This window comes from Fusarium poae (genome assembly GCF_019609905.1).
Source record: "Fusarium poae strain DAOMC 252244 chromosome Unknown contig_3, whole genome shotgun sequence".
Classification (NCBI taxonomy): domain Eukaryota; kingdom Fungi; phylum Ascomycota; class Sordariomycetes; order Hypocreales; family Nectriaceae; genus Fusarium; species Fusarium poae.
The window spans coordinates 830,560-848,272 of record NW_025408661.1 but is presented as its reverse complement, the minus strand read 5'-3'; the positions used below and the strand labels follow the sequence as shown (position 1 = coordinate 848,272).

At 48.9% G+C, this 17,713-nt stretch overlaps 5 protein-coding genes across 5 annotated transcripts; 1 reads left to right on the top strand and 4 right to left on the bottom strand.

Annotated features, from left to right (window-relative positions):
• Positions 1–536: 536 nt before the first annotated feature.
• On the bottom strand, positions 537–995 carry FPOAC1_013868 (uncharacterized protein; the record flags this gene model as incomplete). The annotated part of the gene is made up of 2 exons (XM_044858208.1): positions 537–719; positions 744–995. The coding sequence occupies 2 exons, from the start codon at positions 993–995 to the stop codon at positions 537–539; spliced, it is 435 nt and encodes a 144-aa protein (XP_044701032.1).
• An 855-nt stretch (positions 996–1,850) lies between these two features.
• FPOAC1_013867 (uncharacterized protein) lies at positions 1,851–3,487 on the bottom strand (the record flags this gene model as incomplete). The annotated part of the gene is made up of 2 exons (XM_044858207.1): positions 1,851–2,531; positions 2,738–3,487. The coding sequence occupies 2 exons, from the start codon at positions 3,485–3,487 to the stop codon at positions 1,851–1,853; spliced, it is 1,431 nt and encodes a 476-aa protein (XP_044701031.1).
• Positions 3,488–5,196: 1,709 nt separating this feature from the next.
• On the bottom strand, positions 5,197–5,958 carry FPOAC1_013866 (uncharacterized protein; the record flags this gene model as incomplete). The annotated part of the gene is made up of 2 exons (XM_044858206.1): positions 5,197–5,553; positions 5,614–5,958. 2 exons carry the CDS (start codon positions 5,956–5,958, stop codon positions 5,197–5,199), a joined length of 702 nt encoding a protein of 233 aa, XP_044701030.1.
• A 65-nt stretch (positions 5,959–6,023) lies between these two features.
• On the top strand, positions 6,024–6,692 carry FPOAC1_013865 (uncharacterized protein; the record flags this gene model as incomplete). The annotated part of the gene is made up of 3 exons (XM_044858205.1): positions 6,024–6,128; positions 6,153–6,244; positions 6,293–6,692. 3 exons carry the CDS (start codon positions 6,024–6,026, stop codon positions 6,690–6,692), a joined length of 597 nt encoding a protein of 198 aa, XP_044701029.1.
• A 6,597-nt stretch (positions 6,693–13,289) lies between these two features.
• Positions 13,290–14,685, bottom strand: FPOAC1_013864 (uncharacterized protein; the record flags this gene model as incomplete). Its single annotated transcript, XM_044858204.1, has 2 exons — positions 13,290–13,826; positions 14,092–14,685. The coding sequence occupies 2 exons, from the start codon at positions 14,683–14,685 to the stop codon at positions 13,290–13,292; spliced, it is 1,131 nt and encodes a 376-aa protein (XP_044701028.1).
• Between the last annotated feature and the right edge of the window lie 3,028 nt (positions 14,686–17,713).

Below are 17,713 nucleotides of genomic sequence, written 5' to 3'. Positions count from 1 at the left end.
AAGGGAGGAGGAAATTTTGCCTCAGTGTTTTTCGGTCCCTGGAGGTCCAGGAACTGTTCGCCATGGAAATTCTCTTCGACTCCACCAAGCTTGAATCAAACCATGTTCACGCAAAATGGGCAAAAGAAGATATACGAGACAGCGGTGTGTACAGGTAGCCTACGTAGGCATCTATCTAGGATAATGCCACGTCTCGGCAGAAAATTGACTCTTACTTCTCAATCAAATTCCAACATATGGTGGTGACGTCCAGAAGTTGACGTTCAATCACTACGTAACTCATGTTCTTAGGCCAGAACTTAATTCCGATTATGGAAAGTGGTCGATCGTACCTTGGCCTCTGTTTGGTGTCGTTTCGTTTCGTTTCATTTTGCACATTACCTCTTTGTACCATAGTGTTCGCTCATGATGTAAGCGCTCTGGTTGAAACACCATTCAATTGAACCGGTTTTCATTACATTCATGATCATTATCCCCGTCTTTGTGGGTGCTGTCCCTGAGGTCTATATATGACCCAGTTCCCTTCCTATGAGGATCTATGCGCGGCCCTTCTCGTAAATTTTCCACGACGTTTTCTTGATCAGGTCTGCACCGTGTAGTCTTTTCTCTGTAATCTTCCGCAATTTGTCTCGAACGCGCTTCGTAGTCGTGACTATTGGCATGTTTTCATCGTCCCTTTGTTGATCTTCATCGATTGCTGCCAAATCTCGGCGTGATCTCTTGTAGCATGTCTAGAAGGCTACGACCATGCCTTGGAGGATTTCTTGCATCATCTTCAACTCTTTGTCCTCTAGATATTCCTCAAAGGGCTTCTCGCCATGAGCGCGTGCACCCCATCGTGCCAGGCGACACTGGATAATAGCAAGCTTCAGGGGAAGTCCCTTGTGGCACAGCTCGTGGAATTGATCAAATCGAACGTAATTGAACAAATCAACACAATCGCTGAAAATGCGAGAGGGACCCCTTTCGGAGATATTTGTAAAAGTCTCGTCCATGTTGAAGAATATTTTGATGTCTACGTATACCACGGTGCCTCTATTACCAAAGCGGGCCTTGTCAGCAGAGCCAGGTATCGGGGAACCCGACGTTGAGTCCGCTATCGCTGAAAGGATTCCTCTTGTCGCTTGGGCCGCATTTTAGATTACCTCGCCTGAGGCATATTTCCATAACCCCACGTGTATCTACACATGTACTTAACTAGTCTTCATTACGTAGCCTACCAGCCTAGATGCCAGTTTGCCAATCATGTCACGCACCACAATATAAGACAATCCCTGTTCGTGCTTGCCCCTCGTTTTTTCTTCTGGGCCCAGTCACGTGCCGAATTTGAAGTAATTATGACCTTCTGAGACGTGAGTGTGGGTCGAGTGTATAGAGAATTGGGGAGTTTATCACGACAAGACCACTCGCATCAATATACTATTAGGAGCCTCTGCCATTGTGGCAAGACCGCTAAGTATAGGTATAGCCTGATGTGGTGCTGACAGTTGTCAGGTTTTTCCGTCCTCCTACTGCGGCTGGCCTTGGCACACGGAGCCGTTACACAATACAACCGGAAGGAGAATTACACAATATAGAATTACTTCAATTAGACCGTTCCTCGTTTATAAACTATGGTACAAGGGTGTATCGCCATGAGTCCGGTACGACGATCCGCCACTCCCCTATTTCTATCTTCGTACACTATGTCGTCTATCAATATAACCGAGTCAAAGGTGACATAGCATACGGACGTTGTTGACTATGTCGCCAGACACACTAGTAGACTACGGCGTCTTTCTAGTCCGTGAGCAGGGCGCCACCGCCTTCAGCCAGCTGCCGCATGTATCTCACCGCGACAAAGCCCTCGGTCATCGCAGGGGCGAGTGTCGTTCCCACCCCTGGGTTCCAAGAAGCGCAACTGATGCGTTGCCCCCAGCAAACAAACCAGAAATCACGCTCCCGTCTGCCCTGAGCACTCTTGCGTGCTGGTCAGTCCGCAGGCCGCCTCGCGTGCCAGCATCACCGGGAAAGATTCTGATGGCGTAAAACGGGCTTTCCTTGACAGGACCCATGCATGGGTTTGGTACCACAGTTGGATCGCCGATGAACTGCTGGTACCTGTCCTCACCTCTGTGGAAATGTTTATCTATACCTTGATGACACATTGTATTCCACTCGCTTACTGTCGCCTGCAGGCTGTGCTTCGGCACCCCTATCTGCTCAGCTAGGCCGTCAATAGTATCCGAGTGCAAGAGCAAGCCTCGTTCGATAGCCTGATCAATCTGCCAGACGGTCTTGAGGCTCCCGATGGGATATCTTTTCCGGTATCTCTGGTCAAAGACAAGCCAGAATGCGGCCGCTTCTGCGTCCTCATTTGCTCTCTCATACATGGACCTAACGGCCTCGCCGTAGGGCTGGGACTCGGAGAAGACGCGGCGGCCCCAGCCATCGACTACTATGGAGAAGGGCTTGGATATGGCAAACATGGCTTCCGTCACTTTTCCCGTCCTAGGATCGACCATGGTGGGAATACCCCAGACTTGACCAAGCTGTGCACTACCAGCGCCAATCTTCAGCCCGGCTTGCAGTGCGATGCCAGCGTCCCCGTTAGATGCTAGACTCCATTCAGCCCTGGTTGACATGACCGAAGTTGCCCCTTGGCGGTTGTTCTCCCTAGATATGCATCCCTCATTTTCTGGTTCTGGGAGAAACCTCCTGTGGTTAAGATCACACCCAATGATGCGTGTATGTCAACGTGTTCCTCACCGCCTCTGCGGTGAACTCTTACTCCTATCACGCCTCCATCGCGATCGGATAGCAAGAGTTCGCTCAGCTCCAAGCCAGTCCAAATCTCTACGTTGTCGTGTTCCATGCACATCTTGAGAAGCTGGGCAATGAGCGATCGCCCCATGGACATAGGCCTCACCATTCCTTTCGGAAGAGCCGAGGCTTCCGCAGGATAAAGGCTGGAAGAACGCAACCTTGTCAAGACCCGGAAGTCCTCAAACCTAGGGACCACAGGCACGCCGTCTGGCTTCGGGAGGTATTTCTGGTAATGGCCCAGGCTTGCCGCATCGAAAACCGCTGGGTCCAAGGTGCGGCCATGCTCGACCGCACCGTCAACGTGCGGGTGATAGTCTGGGAACTGGGACGGTTTGGCCATCCATCGGAAGCCCTGGTCTCTAAGGTATCTCATCATCTCGGGCCCCTGCGTCAAGAAAGCGTCGAGGCGCTCATAGCGCAGGTCCACATTAACGGCTTGTTCCTCAAGGACCGGGCTTCCAAGTTTTGCCACAGCATTGATGTAGCGCGCGGCTTGTTCTTTGCTATCTTTGATGTCATTTTCCTGCATGAGAAAATTGTTGGGCATCCACATGCAGCCACCGGACCTGAAAGTTGTGCCGCCAACATGATCTTCCTTCTCTACCAGGATGACTCTGAGGCGCCGACCATCCGCCGCTGCCGCCGCTACCGCCGCAGTCAAGCCGCCGGCGCCGGCGCCCATTATGATGATGTCGCATTTGGTAACTGCTGTTCGTTGATGGTTGGCCGTTTGGTGATGACGACCAAAGTCTTCATGTGCTGCGGCGCATGCCATCACTTAGTCATGCGGGGATATGGCTTGGTTCATTTGTTTGTTCGTCGACAAGTTAGATGGAAATGCGGTTCTTTCATAGGCTGATTCTCTTCCTATATCGAATTGAAGTTATTGAGATGCCTTGGCTTCATCTTATACAAACTATACGCACAGTTCCTGCGTCACCATTCACATACGTTCAGCTCGATCTACGGTGGTTATTGAGGCTGTTCAAAATTGGATCTCAGTCGTCAATATCGGGAGGAACTACTCTTGCACACTTTAGGCCGCACGACCGCAGGTCTCCCGTAACATCGAAGAAAGAGTGTAGACAAAATTGGCCGAGATTTATGCCAGGTTTAGCAGGGTGCATATGGTAAGCACCAGTAGCAGTTGACCCTCGTCCACAGATGCGTCCGAGTTAAGCTGTCTTGTTACGATCGAATGCGCGGCAGCCCGTTCGAGAGGTACGTCTCTGTGGTAAGGGCATCGATCCAAAAATGCTCTCGGTCCTGAAACAGACAGGAAAGCTTGTCATCCCATCATATTCACACTTCCTGTCTCTACCGAACGCGTACACATGTAGTTTTCATCCGGGTCACGATTGCTTGCTTGCTTGCTTGCCAGTATTCGTTCTTCTATTGTAAAGAAGATGTGAAAATATGTTTTGATTGATAACGCACGAGCTTACTAATGCTTGTTCACGATGTTGACCAATTACATGTGTTGGTGAGAAGTATTACTGTACTCGCAGTGAGGGGGGGCAGTTAAAGCGAAGACCACAATTCTCAATCGATTGAGAGCAGATCTGCAAAGTGAGAGAAAGTTGCCGGAGGGAGTTGGCAAGCATTCTAGGAAGGTCGACTCAGCTCTGCCTGGTAAACACACGCGTATGCTCTACGACAAGTTGTCGTGGAAGGAAGCCAGTGTAGTGGCGCAGCTTAGAACCGGAATGGCGCGACTAAACGGATATCTATATCAGATCAGAGCAGCACCAACAGATGAGTGTCCATGTGGGCGGGCAAAGGAAACGGTAGAGCATTTTCTCTTCCGATGCGTGAAATGGACGCCAAACATGGACGCAGTACGAGCCACAATCAGATTCGCGATCGCCACAGGTCGCCTAGAACAGAGATGACAGGAATACCAGTAACCCCGCAACACTTTATCAACACTAACCGATAACCCCCGACACCCTCAAGTAGTCAACAGCAGCCATCGCTTCAGCCCGCCGACGATAGGAAGCTGAACACTTGGAGGAAATAGGCTTCAAGTTGACTTGCTACTACTAACATCTAGAAGGGCCAAGGAGAAATGCGATAACTGGACTGGAAAGGATAAGGCTAAATTCTCATCGGCTTGGCGAGAGCAAGGCAATAATGAGGGAGATGTATGTATTCTTAGCTTCAGAGCCCTCTGGGGGCTGGCCTGCCTGGCGTAATAGACTTGTGTGTGTGTGTGTGTGTGTGTGTGTACTCGCAGTTGTAGATACAGTCTAAAAGCTAGACTCACAGGTGTCCGAACCATCACATAGATCGGTTGGTCGAATCACCCGTCAAGATTAGGGGTGTTTCCTCCTCTCTTTCTCTTTCTCCCTCTCTTTCTCTTTCTCCCTCTCTCTCTCCTTCCCTCCCTCTTTACACCTTGAGAACTAGTCGAGATATTGGGTCGGCCACCTCCCGATACGTGTTGCGCTTTCCATCTTGCTTCACGGGACAAGCGACTTTCACACTGTTTAGGCTTCGTAAGCAGCTGTGAGGTTTGGTGTTCCATTTCAGGTCTATACTCACTGCGCGTTCCCAATCCTGAGAATCCATGAGCCAGCCGGCGGGCGCCCCGATGGTGACAAGCCATTGTTCCTTGAAAGGGTCGAAACATTTGAACCGACAAGGGACACCATATGCTTCGACGTATTTGGCGATTCCATTATGTAGAGAGCGCAACCATTTTCGGAATATCGCTCTCCCATCCTCGATCCCACTCCCACCCTCGAACTTTAGGGCATAGTCAGTTATCGGGCAGTGTGGGGTAAAGCGGCCACGACCCAGACGTACCTCTCTAATGTTGCGGCTTATCGCGCCAGAAGGTCGAGGCTCCACACCAACCCATGACGAGCAGCCCAGGTCCCAAAAGCACAAGTCTACAGCAATGTCGTCGAACCTCGCAAGCCTGGCCGCTTTTCGTAGCAGGGCGGTTCCGTCAACGAAAGCCTCTCTCATGCTGAAGCGTTTGCCGGGATTCCACTTCTTGACTCTCCGCCGCCTTGTTCGTCGCACGGCCGAATGAACAGCCCGTTCCTCCTGTGGTGAGGTAGTATCGAGGCCAGGATGCTCAAGCTGTTGTTGCGTGGCATGCTGCACAGTATTGCAGTGAGTCTGCGCCAGGTCATGAGTGCTCATTGTGTCAAGGCTCGATTGCTCGCAGCTATGAGCAGATCCCAAGATAAAAATTGACTCGAGCACAAATGGAATCGTTTTGTACGTTTTTGGACGACAGGCCCCAGTCGCCTCCAGAAACACTCAATGCCGGCGACTTTTGGATTTTTGGACTTGGTGTTCGCGTGCAGTTGGTTGGTTACCTAGTTGACATATAGCAAAAGGAGCCCAATTTGGCTGCTCCTCGTCAAAATCTAGCGTGGGCAGCCATGGCCGTCCTAAAATTGCCGATATACCCTGTGGAATCATCGTGTCTAATGGTCAATCCTCGGGATAGTATACATACGTGAGCATTCAGGTCGAAACCGGACGGAGTACCACGCGTTCAAGAACGTCGCCAAATCGCACATATTCGGCCACACAACCTTGTTGTGGAAGCCGAGATTGGCCGCCTCCAGTTTTGGATACTCACCCACGCATACAGCGGACGCTACAGGCCTTATTGTCACAGTGGCAATCAGGAGCATGTCGAACTAACGGCTGAAACTGGACAAACGCCAAAAGCTACCGTTGCCGATTTGGGACGGCATGAGCCTGCTTATGGCCAAATTTATCCGTCAGAGCCGAAGCCCGCACGTCGCTACGAGTCTACAACGCGGACCGATCAACCCTACCTACACGGAGCGCTCGCGCCTCAACGCATCTCCTCAATCGTCTTACGGCACGACCCAGACCTACGCATGGGAACTACATCATAGATATATGGAAAAGACAGTAACAAAAAAAAACTACGAAAAAAACTAAGAAAAAAACTAAGAAAAAAACTAAGAAAAAAAAACTAAGAAAAAAAAACTAAGAAAAAAAAACTATCTCTGACCGGCTTGGGTGGTGGGAGCTTTGCTCTACCGATCTTCACCTGCGGGAGTTTGTATTGTATGTATCTCTGACCGACTCTGCGGGAGTTTGTATTGTGTCTCTGACCAACTTGGGTGGTGGGAGCTTTGCTCTACCGATCTTCACCTGCGGGAGTTTGTATTGTATGTATCTCTGACCGACTCTGCGGGAGTTTGTATGTCTCTGACCGACTCTGCGGGAGTTTGTATTATATCTCTGACCGACTCTGCGGGAGTTTGTATGTCTCTGACCGACTCTGCGGGAGTTTGTATTATATCTCTGACCGACTCTGCGGGAGTTTGTATGTCTCTGACCGACTCTGCGGGAGTTTGTATTGTGTCTCTGACCAACTTGGGTGGTGGGAGCTTTGCTCTACCGATCTTCACCTGCGGGAGTTTGTATTGTATGTATCTCTGACCGACTCTGCGGGAGTTTGTATGTCTCTGACCGACTCTGCGGGAGTTTGTATTATATCTCTGACCGACTCTGCGGGAGTTTGTATGTCTCTGACCGACTCTGCGGGAGTTTGTATTATATCTCTGACCGACTCTGCGGGAGTTTGTATGTCTCTGACCGACTCTGCGGGAGTTTGTATTATATCTCTGACCGACTTGGGTGGTGGGAGCTTTGCTCTACCGATCTTCACCTGCGGGAGTTTGTATTATATCTCTGACCGACTCTGCGGGAGTTTGTATATCTCTGACCGACTCTGCGGGAGTTTGTATGTCTCTGACCGACTCTGCGGGAGTTTGTATCTCTGACCGACTCTGCGGGAGTTTGTATCTCTGACCGACTCTGCGGGAGTTTGTATTATATCTCTGACCGACTTGGGTGGTGGGAGCTCTGCTTCGACCGACTTTCACCTGCGATGAAGTGGAAAAGAAAAAGGAACTAAACAAGATTGCTGATAAGAAAGTGCTTTAAAGAAACAGAAAAAGTAGTGGCGCTAAATCGAATCCAGTTAGAATGATTACGTGATGAGCACAAAAGCTGTCAAGAATCGGCCGCTTCTACGGATACTCGTCTAGCCGCTTTAGGCTATCCTGGGCCGCATAATCAATCGTGCTGCACTTTTTGGACTTTTCACACAAGATGTCATTTACTATAACGTCACCGATCAAACAATCGCCAGTAACCGGGAACTATCTGGCTTGTCGTCCCATTTTGTCCAGTTCAATCAAAGAAGCCGATTTTGGAGAGAATGGCATGCGGGCGACAGCTCGTCTTTCCCAGTTGTCATGTTTCCTAAGCCCGTGAAGATCATGCCTGGCGGCAACATGTAACGTAACGTAAAGAGCTATTCCACGAAGTCGCACGGCGATTATGAATGCTAAAAGTTTATCCGGAAATGCCATTTACTTGTTATGGAGCTGATTATGGGGGGAGATACCTGCCGCACGTCATGGGATCCCGACATGATCGTAAATCACTTGCTCCTACCCATACTCCACGATAGATCATAACTTAGAAGAGTGCAAGGAGATGTCACAACTCTGGCTAACAGTGCGACTGGCTATTGCTGTCTCGTTGCTACAGTAGGGTGCGGGTTCACCGTCAGTAGCCCTTCATCATAATTTTGTTGAATTGACTCAAAGCAGACTAGCTGCGGCGCTAATCCTAGTGACAGATGACGCTAGTGGGGTCATTGTTCTGTTGTTTACTAACAGCACTCTGATCAGCATCAAGGAATTAAAGCGAGGATGGAAATCACCTCGAGTCGGATGAAGGGATAGTTACTAACGAAAAGATCTATCACATGATTGAAGCTATAATAGGCTGGTCTGAATATTGGTACCCTATCCCGGACCGCCGACAAAGCAAGAGACAATTATGGCTGAGAGATGGTGGGGTACATTCTGGCTCGGGCTATGCATGGGTCGTTCGTCACACTAGTCAGTCCATCTTGGGACACTTTTCATAAAAGCACGATAAAAAAACAGCTGACGGTGAACCCGCACCTCACTGTACTGTCCCTTTCACAAGTCGCAGAGAGACCATTCAACCGGGCAAGTGGCCATCATGATCACGGCCAGATTCGTCCTTCTCCAGACCCAGCGAGCAATCTGGGAAGAACGCATACAGAAGGCTCCCTATTGCCCCCCCCCGCCACCACGAAGTCACAAGGAGGAGAAGGCTCTCGTAGACGTCCAAAATGCCTTCAACAAAGGCGGAAGGCTTGCTCGCTTTAGTACATACCTAGATAAGCGTGTCTTATGGTCAGGGATTCAGGGGCGCTTCCGTCAACAAAAGCCCCTCTCATGCTGAAGCGTTTGCCGGGATTCCGCTTCTTGGCTCTCCGCGGCCTTCTGCGTCGCACGGCCGGACGAACAGCCCGTTCCTCCTGTGGTGACAGGCCCCAGTCTCCTCCAGAAAAAAAAAGAAGAAGAAAAAGACGGTGATTTTTGGACTTTTGGAACTTGGTGTTCCCCTACAGTTGGTTACCTAGTTGGTTACCTAGTTGGCATAAAGCAAAAGGAGCCCAAATTAGCCGTTCTTCGTCAGGATCTAGCGTGGGCAGCCACGGCCGTCCTAAAGTTGCCGATATGCCCTGTAGAATCATCATATCCAATGGTCAATCCTCGGGAAACCCATGATAGAGGTGGGTCCAATGTTTGCTAGAGCCAACACCTCTTTCGAATCCCTGGTTGTGAATTCGATTTCACGATGCCGTTGTCGATCTTGTTGTTCAGCGTCCTATTTCTGCCTTCCGTTCTTCCGTAAATTGCTTGCCCCCACCTAGTGTCGACCGCTCAGCGCTGAGGTTACATCGGTAATGGCGATCGACTTATCATGCATTGAACCCATATCACGTGATACAGGAACGGCCCAAACGGACTTTTGATCGCCGATCTAGTGGCCAGGTAGCCGGGCCTTGAGCTCTTAGCGGCACATTTCTGCCGCTGCAGGATGCTAACTTGTATAGGGTAGTCTGTAGTTTCATAGCCAAATGACCCAGTTCGATGCGCGACTAGATTTTCTACAACTTATCGTGGTTGCCAACAGCAATGGCTGCCTTGAAAACCCTATAGGAGGGAATTGCTGGGCGACTGTTTTGCGTTTTACTGTATCGCACGGCTCCACTCTGTCGCCATGAATTTCACCCCCAAGAGTAGCCAAAGCGGCTTGTAGGTCCACTTTTCCTTTTCCTTTTTATTTTTTCCTTTTTATTTTTATTTTTATTTTTTATTTTTTATTTTTTAAGCTCTCACTGATCAAAGAAGCAGAAAATAGACGCGGCGGAGGCGGACGTTGTCCTTCGCAGATTGAGTTTTGATGCTCTTCATCTCTGCGTCTGTGCTTTCTGGTTTGTCTATCCACTTTCATGCTTTCATGGATCCATGATGTGTTTCACTTGGATGAATTGCATGCGTGTGACCCCCAGTGACCGAGGTCGAACGAAGCGAGGCGCTGAAGAACTGGCGCCAGACCATGTAGATCGTCCAAGCTAGACTGAAGCTAGGCAAGTTACCCGGAATGACAGCACGCGCACCAGCACAGGGGTATTAAGGCAGCCAGAATCTGTGTCAACAAGCAAAACCAAGCGGCCCAGCTGCTGAACTAAGAATGGCCTTGGCGAAGAGCTACCGAGGCTGTCGCTGGTTCTATGCTAGGCCTGTCAGCGGTCGCTGGTGGCATACCGGCTTATCTTGGCCGGTAGGGGTAGAGTGGCACAGTATGTAGCCTGTTATAATTGGACAGGTGCTGGGGTGTCGCATGCAAACAGGGGATATTTCAAGATTACGCACCGGAATGGCAGTACCTTCAAGGGGGCAGGATTTGGACAAAACACAACATGAATACACCAATGTGCATCAATGGACCGAATACAGGCAGGGTCTGACAGTTATGGGCTTCAGGAAACGGGTCACAATTTGGACGATGCAAGGCAAGGAACAGCATGAGCATGGGCTTGGGGAGACGAGGACGAAAAAAGTAGGCAAGGTATGTAAGCATGGATTAGAGACTAGTGTCCTTTCGGCTAAACTAAGCCGCTGGCGTGCAGTATTGGCATGGTGTCAAGACACTCACGGGTGTGGGTGGGTAGGTCTTAAGGCAAAGTCGACTCGAACGCGAGTGGAATTAAATCGTACGGTTTTGGACGAAAGGCCTTAACTGCCTCTAGGATATGCTCCGTCGATGGCGATTTTTGACTTTTCGAACTTGGGGTTCATGTGTAGTTGGTTGATGTATGGGTAAGGCGAGCCTAATTTGGCCGTTTCTTGTTAAAATTTTAAGTGGGTGCTCAGAGTCTCAAAATCGCCGATCCGTCCTACAGAACCGACCGCATATGTGCACGCTTGGGCCGAAACCGGACGGAGTGTCACCCATTCAGGAACCCAGGCTAATTTGTCCATACCCCAGTCCTGTGAAAGCTGAGATTGGCCGCTTTTCGTTTTGGATATTTACCTACCTATACTACTACAGACGATACGGGCAATTAAGAGTTCATCCCACGGCAGAGGCTTGGTTAGGGACTAAAACCGCCGCCGCCAATCAGGGACACTAGAAGATAACTTGCCGTCAAATTTGTCCGCCTAGGAGCACGGTGCCGGTAGTTTCTACGAGGCGGACTGATCGAGCCTACACGAGATGCTTACCAGTCCAAAGAGTCCTATAACGGACATACGACATGACCTACTGGTAAAAAAAGACAGGAAAGAAAAAAAGAAAAAGAAGAAAAAACAGAAGAAAAAAAAAAACAGAAGAAAAAAAAAGAAGAAAAAAAAGAAGAAAAAAATAAGAAAAAAGAAAAAAAAGAGAAAAAAAAAAGAAAAAAAAAGAAAAAAGAAAAATTGCAGGAGCGTAATTATATCTCTAACTGTCTTACAACGGCAGGAGGCTTTGCACTCTGACTTATGTTCGCAGGAGCTTTGTGTAACGTCCTGGAGGAAAGGAACAGAAGATGGGAAGAAAAAAAAGAATTTAAATGAGTACAGCCGGCGTAAAAATAGACTAGATCAAATTGAGTTAGAATTGATTACGTGATGCCCATGAGAAATCGTCAAATTTTGGCCTTTCAATGGGACTGTTTTGATTACGCAATCGACTCACTGACCCATCTTTTCTATTACGAGACGTCCAATGCTCACACACTATGATGCTCCCTGCCCTATGAGGCGTATCCTCCCGGGCGGAATAAATTCATTCATACACTATGATGCCACCATTCCGAAAGCAATCTTGATAGCCAAACACTGATGGTGGATTATCGTCCGAAAGGGTATCTTTGTATGTTGCCCCACCCTTTGCAATAATGAAGGTAAATATCAAGTCGAGGTCTCGTCGCCGATTTCGTCCGTTCATATCCGCTGCACAATAATGCCAACAGGATTTGCGTCTCGTGGCTTGACTGCAGGGTAACCTACAACCTCAAGAGGAAGCCCCTTTCAATGTAGCTATGTAAAGATCTTTCACGAGGATGCACTGCGGCGTTCATTACAGAGAGCATACTTAGAAAGGCCGCTACGTATGACTTTAGTTATGCCGGTTGCCTATCTTGAGTGAAAGAGGCCGAGAAAGCCGGGCAGTCTTCTGATCAACTGATTCCCACCATTACCCCTTAATAAATCATCGACTATCAAGCGTGTCAGATATTCGGAAACAGTGTGAGTGACCGGGCTGTCTACCCTCGCATACCCTACAACTATGAAAGCTATCCACTCCGCAACAAGACGTGTTCAGGTACGATCTCTTGAGGTAACAGACGAAGATGTATGCGGCACGCGTTACGAGACAGATGCCTCCCAAAACGGGCTTTGTAGATCATTCTGTCTAATGTCCCTCTCCATTGTCCTGCATAAATTCACTGGTGGTAGTCGTGCTCTGCTCGTGCACTTTAGCTTTATAACTTCTACCACAACCTTGGTGTGACCATGCTTCCTGGACGGCTCACATCGGCTCATCCACCATCTCAGTATGTAATGTTGATGTGACGGAGAATTCTGTTAATCTTTACTTTTCCTTCTAATCTCGTTCCCGACAGCATAGACATTGCCGATATATCTACGATGGCATTGCTACATGCCATGGTCCAAGCTTCGCGAACTAGCCGGGCCGCTCCGATGATGGAACATGGTCAATCTTGGAGAAAGAAAGCCATGTCGCAAAGGCCTGACTGTGACTGTAACGGACCGTATAAATGGCATTTTCTGATCGATCCAGAGCGATATGACGAGGATAATGGAGAGGGTGCGATGCAGAAAGTGGTCACCAAGATTCGTGAAGAGAGACGGCGGACGGGTTAGAACCATGGCCCGTTATAGGGTCTTTGGTGTAGAGCAGAACGCCGACGTAGCAACCACGGACGAATCGATATTATGAGCACAGGTAACGTCAAGTCCTCAATCAACAGTGAGTGTACTGGATCACACGATGCACTAGATGTCGAGATGTTTTTCAATATTACTCCTTAGTTGGTAGACTACGAACATTAGATTTCTGCCGTGAAACTTTGTGTCTGTTCATCCTTTCTTGTTTTCAAACTTCTTGGCAGCCTTTTCCTCTCCCCCTCTGCCGCTGCTGAGGCCCGTATGAGCATCAACGGGTGGTGGTACAGTTCCCAGGGCAGCTGGACCCTCCGGGCCATTTGCGGTTCGTCGTCGGTTCACAAGCTGGACGAATGTAGGCATGAACGATTGGTTGACCACAGTATCGTGGCTCACACTGGCGTGGTCTGGCGGGAAGAATACTAGGCAAACCCACAGGTCGGTTCGGAATGGATGTCTCTGAAGCATGACACGAGCGGAGCGGCGGTTGACATCGAGTCTGATGTCCTTCAATTGCAGCTTCATCCCTTTCTTGCTGGAGGAGACAGTCGTCTCATTGCTATGTTGGTGTAAATCCCCGGATCTGGTACAAGGTGTCGCCAATGAGCTTACGCTGTCCGAGTTTTCCTTTCCAGCAAAGGATGGCGTTTGTCTTGTTGAAACTCGGGGAGTCTTCTTTTCCTGCTTTATATCCTGCTCATCGTAATCACCCGCTTGTCGCTTTCTCTTGAGCTAAGTCACTATCAGCGGGATAAGTCTTGGATTGTCATAAGAAGGGAGAGAAAAGTGATAAAAGGTATGAGAAAGAAAAGAAAAAATGAAAAAGAAAAACCCCAAAACCAGTTTGAAAGAAATCAGCACGAAAGAGAAGTAACGACACAGGTAGAGTTCATGGGTATGAAATACCAATATAAAAGATGCTGAGTTGTGAAAGAAGGAAAAAGGCAGACGATTACGTAACCATCTACATGACGGCTGGCACTATGTGATGACTTACCGAGCTGTCGCCCTCAGTCACGGATGGGCCTATCGATGGAGTCGTCTTTCGACGAACTCTACCATTCCTTGCGCTGTAGGTCCGGGAACGTGTGGTAAGCCCAGCTGTAACTGGTGGTGCGTTCATATCATCAGGAGCTTGCAGGCTCGCGCCATCGACGTAGTCTTCTGTTGTCGACATAGCTCCTTGTGGTGGAGGAAGTACCGCAGAAACGAGACTCTGGACAGTAGGGAGGCCTAGGATGGCGATCAAATCTGTAACAATTCTCCTCCCTACCGACCCGGCTACTTCGTCCTGTAGTTCTTGCTTTTTGGCTCGGGTAATCTCGTGCTCCGTCTCAAGTTCCTTTATTTGCTGGCCGTCGGAGAGGAGGGATCGCAAAAGAAGGGCAACGCCGTCGTTATCAGTTTCATTGCCATTGCGCTGCAGAGTATTGAGATAGTACTCTTCGATTCTTTTCTTTGACACATCGCTTATACGAGCCCGCTCCTGGCGAAAGGTGTCGTCTGGGTCTTTGATACTTTGAAGATGCTGGTTCCAATCGACGACAGCGCTGCGCAATCGAGTGGTTATACTAGGGTTGTGACAAGCCATACCGTGGGGGAGGGGGGGATGCTTTGGGTAGTAGAGCAACCAGTATGATTTCAGTCTCCTGGTCTATGGTGGTCTCGAAGATGCGATTGAGTTCTGGAGATCTTTCCCTCAGAGATAAGTTTTCATATCGTTTGGAACACACGCTGCGCCTTCCATGCTTAATAGGTATGTCTATGTTTGATGTCACCCTGGTTCAAATACATCAAATTCGATCGTACACGACAATGTAGTCCATATTCTGCCTCGACTTGATGACTGGAAGAGGACAAGAGTTACCGAAATAGTGGAGTGATGACGCGGGGCAGTACTAGTGTGCGTTCAAAAGCCTTTTTGAGCGGCTGAAGGCGAACTAACTACGAATCGAACACTGTGCGTAGGTCGGTTGTGACTGAGTGAGTATGGGTTTCAAAACAGTAGCTTAAGTTACTCGACTGATAATACATGGTTTGCCGAGTTAAGTCCAAATTAGATTTGCTCTCGGATGAATGGACCTTACTCTGCTTGTCATCACCGTGTGTGTGCTACAGTCATCCTATCGCCCACATCGTCGTAACTCCTTATCACCCTTGCCCGCTCCAGTAGCTAACCATTATGGAGTTTCCGATTTAGGCTCTGTAATCTTTGATTCTGCTGCAGTATCTGTAGGCCTTGCCTGTGATCCCCTGTCGTCTATCCGCGTAACACCAACTACGCACAAAACAAGTCAAGATATCTAGGCTGGTAGAGGGGAACTAACATGAAGGCAGACGGGGGAGCCAGAATGCGAGTTGCAACGCTGCAGAAAACAGGCGTCTTTTGGACTAAAAGCCTGTTGAGGCTGACCAGCCGCGTTGGCGAGTACTGATAGTACAGAAGTCGAGTATACGGTCTACGGTACGTTAACTGCCGAAGGCGAGCGCGGTGGCCTCTCCTCTCTTAGGTTATACACATATCCTAGCGAGCGACGACAAATTGGCGCAAAGGTAGGGGTACTCCGAGTTAGGTGCATTCAAATAGAGAATAACCCAATGACCTGCTGGTAAACGTCTGATGATGTCGACAACCTTCACTGCACAAAGGTGAAACAAGTCTCACTGAAGGGGCATCTGGGCGCGTATAAAATGCTTCAACCTTACGATCGATAGTACTGCATTCTACATAGAGTCCGGCTGGTTCAGTCGTAGTACGCTGTGCGGTGCTTGCGGGCGACTCATGCATCAAGCTAGCCAAGAAATGCGCCGTGGAAAGGATTTTGTGGCGATTCAATGAGACCGTATCTTCGACAATGCAACCCGGAAGGACTATGGAAATGGTCTCCACATGATTGAAATTGGTCAGGACTGTCAACGCTTCTATCAGGTTGATCCCTGGTTCGGCAAAGAAAGCGACATGTCGTATATTCGCAACCATGTCTAAGGCTACGAAGGTCTCGCTCGGCGAGTTTGACGTAAGCTGCATTAGATCGAGGAGCAAGAACACCGTTCGGGATACGAATAATTTAACAGATGCCCACTCCGAGAAGAGACTTGCTGCCCTTTCCCACTCAGATAAAGCCTCTTTACATGATAAAGCAATACGATATGAACCACCTGGCAGAACTGTCTCTGATGCGCACAGCAATCCACTCTTTGAGGGGCACATGATGTCCATGTTGAGGGATACCACCGACATAGCTGCGTCTCGCAGAGCAACATCCCATATTTGCACGCGCAAGTCGGGCGGCAGCAGGGGAAAGAGGTGGAACGGCATGTCGTTAAATGCTCAGCTGTGAGATTGTTGCTGCTATATGATCTTTTACACTACCAAACTTTTCCGGGCTGCGAGAAAAGTGTCGTGCAATTTCTGACTCATGAAGGAAAGAGCCACGACACCCTGGTCAGGCAGTTTCTAGAATTCTGCAAACGTCCGATTTTGTCTCTGGAGCGACGCAAGGTTTGAGAAAAAAAAAGGTTCTTGATGCACACCCGTCTGTGAGGTTAGGTGATGACGCTCGTAACAAGACAATGCTGTACTTTTGCTCCAAAGAAGGTGACGTCTGAATCAAGGGTTGGTACTGTATTATATCACAGTATTCAGCACTGGTGGCTTCCTCTCCTGAACAACAAGCTCTTTGTTTAATCTAGGGTGGGTACTTTAAAGTACATCAAGCTACATCGTAAGCAAACAAATCGGCCAAAATAGACTAATCTATTGTGGTTAAGCAAATTTTAGCCGATAAAAGAAGTACTTCGAGGTAACCCAAGTACCCAACAGCCTGGAGCCTAAATCTACAGTGCGAGCCACCGATCGTGCTACCTTCAGTAAGCCATTTCTGTACGTCAGCCTCCACGTTCCACCCAAGCCACATACCCCTGCCTGGCGATCATAAAATTGCCGCGATCCCGTGCTCGGCAGGTGTTCGATTTTACTTTACTTGGCAAGACTCAAGTAATTGGTTCATGTCCATAGTCTTGCATCCTGTTTAGATTTTGCGGGCGTGGCATGGCGTTATGTTTGTGACGCTGGATCATACAGTGAGGTGCAGGTCCAGCGTCAGTAAGCTGCCATTGTAATTTTACCAAAAATGCCCAAAAGTGGATTAAGCGTGGCGCATGCATGTAAGCGCCTGAATATTCAGAAAGCAATAGCCATGGACGACCAACTAAAGATGGACCTGCAATATTCTAATGTCCGTTTCTGACCAAAAATCTATACAACATTTATCAGCAGTTACGCATACACATCCCACTGACGAAGACGTAAAAACGTCGATTACTGACCACGACGTTGAATAGAATGAAACAACTCTATGGTTACAGCACACTGGGTGGCCTCGCTTGTTTCACAACCGACCACTTGTCATCATCGCGGCCACGGCAAAAAGCTCAAAACAGCATGGAACGAAGATTATCTGTTAGGCCAATGGCACGATACGGCACTCCGAAGTCCGGCTGCCGTGGAAGCTCAGCTATGAGTCGTATTCCGCGGTGTCGATCTCATGGTTGATTGAGCCAAGTTCACGCTGGCCAGGACTTCATACAGATCTCGATGCTGGTTGAATACCTACTGG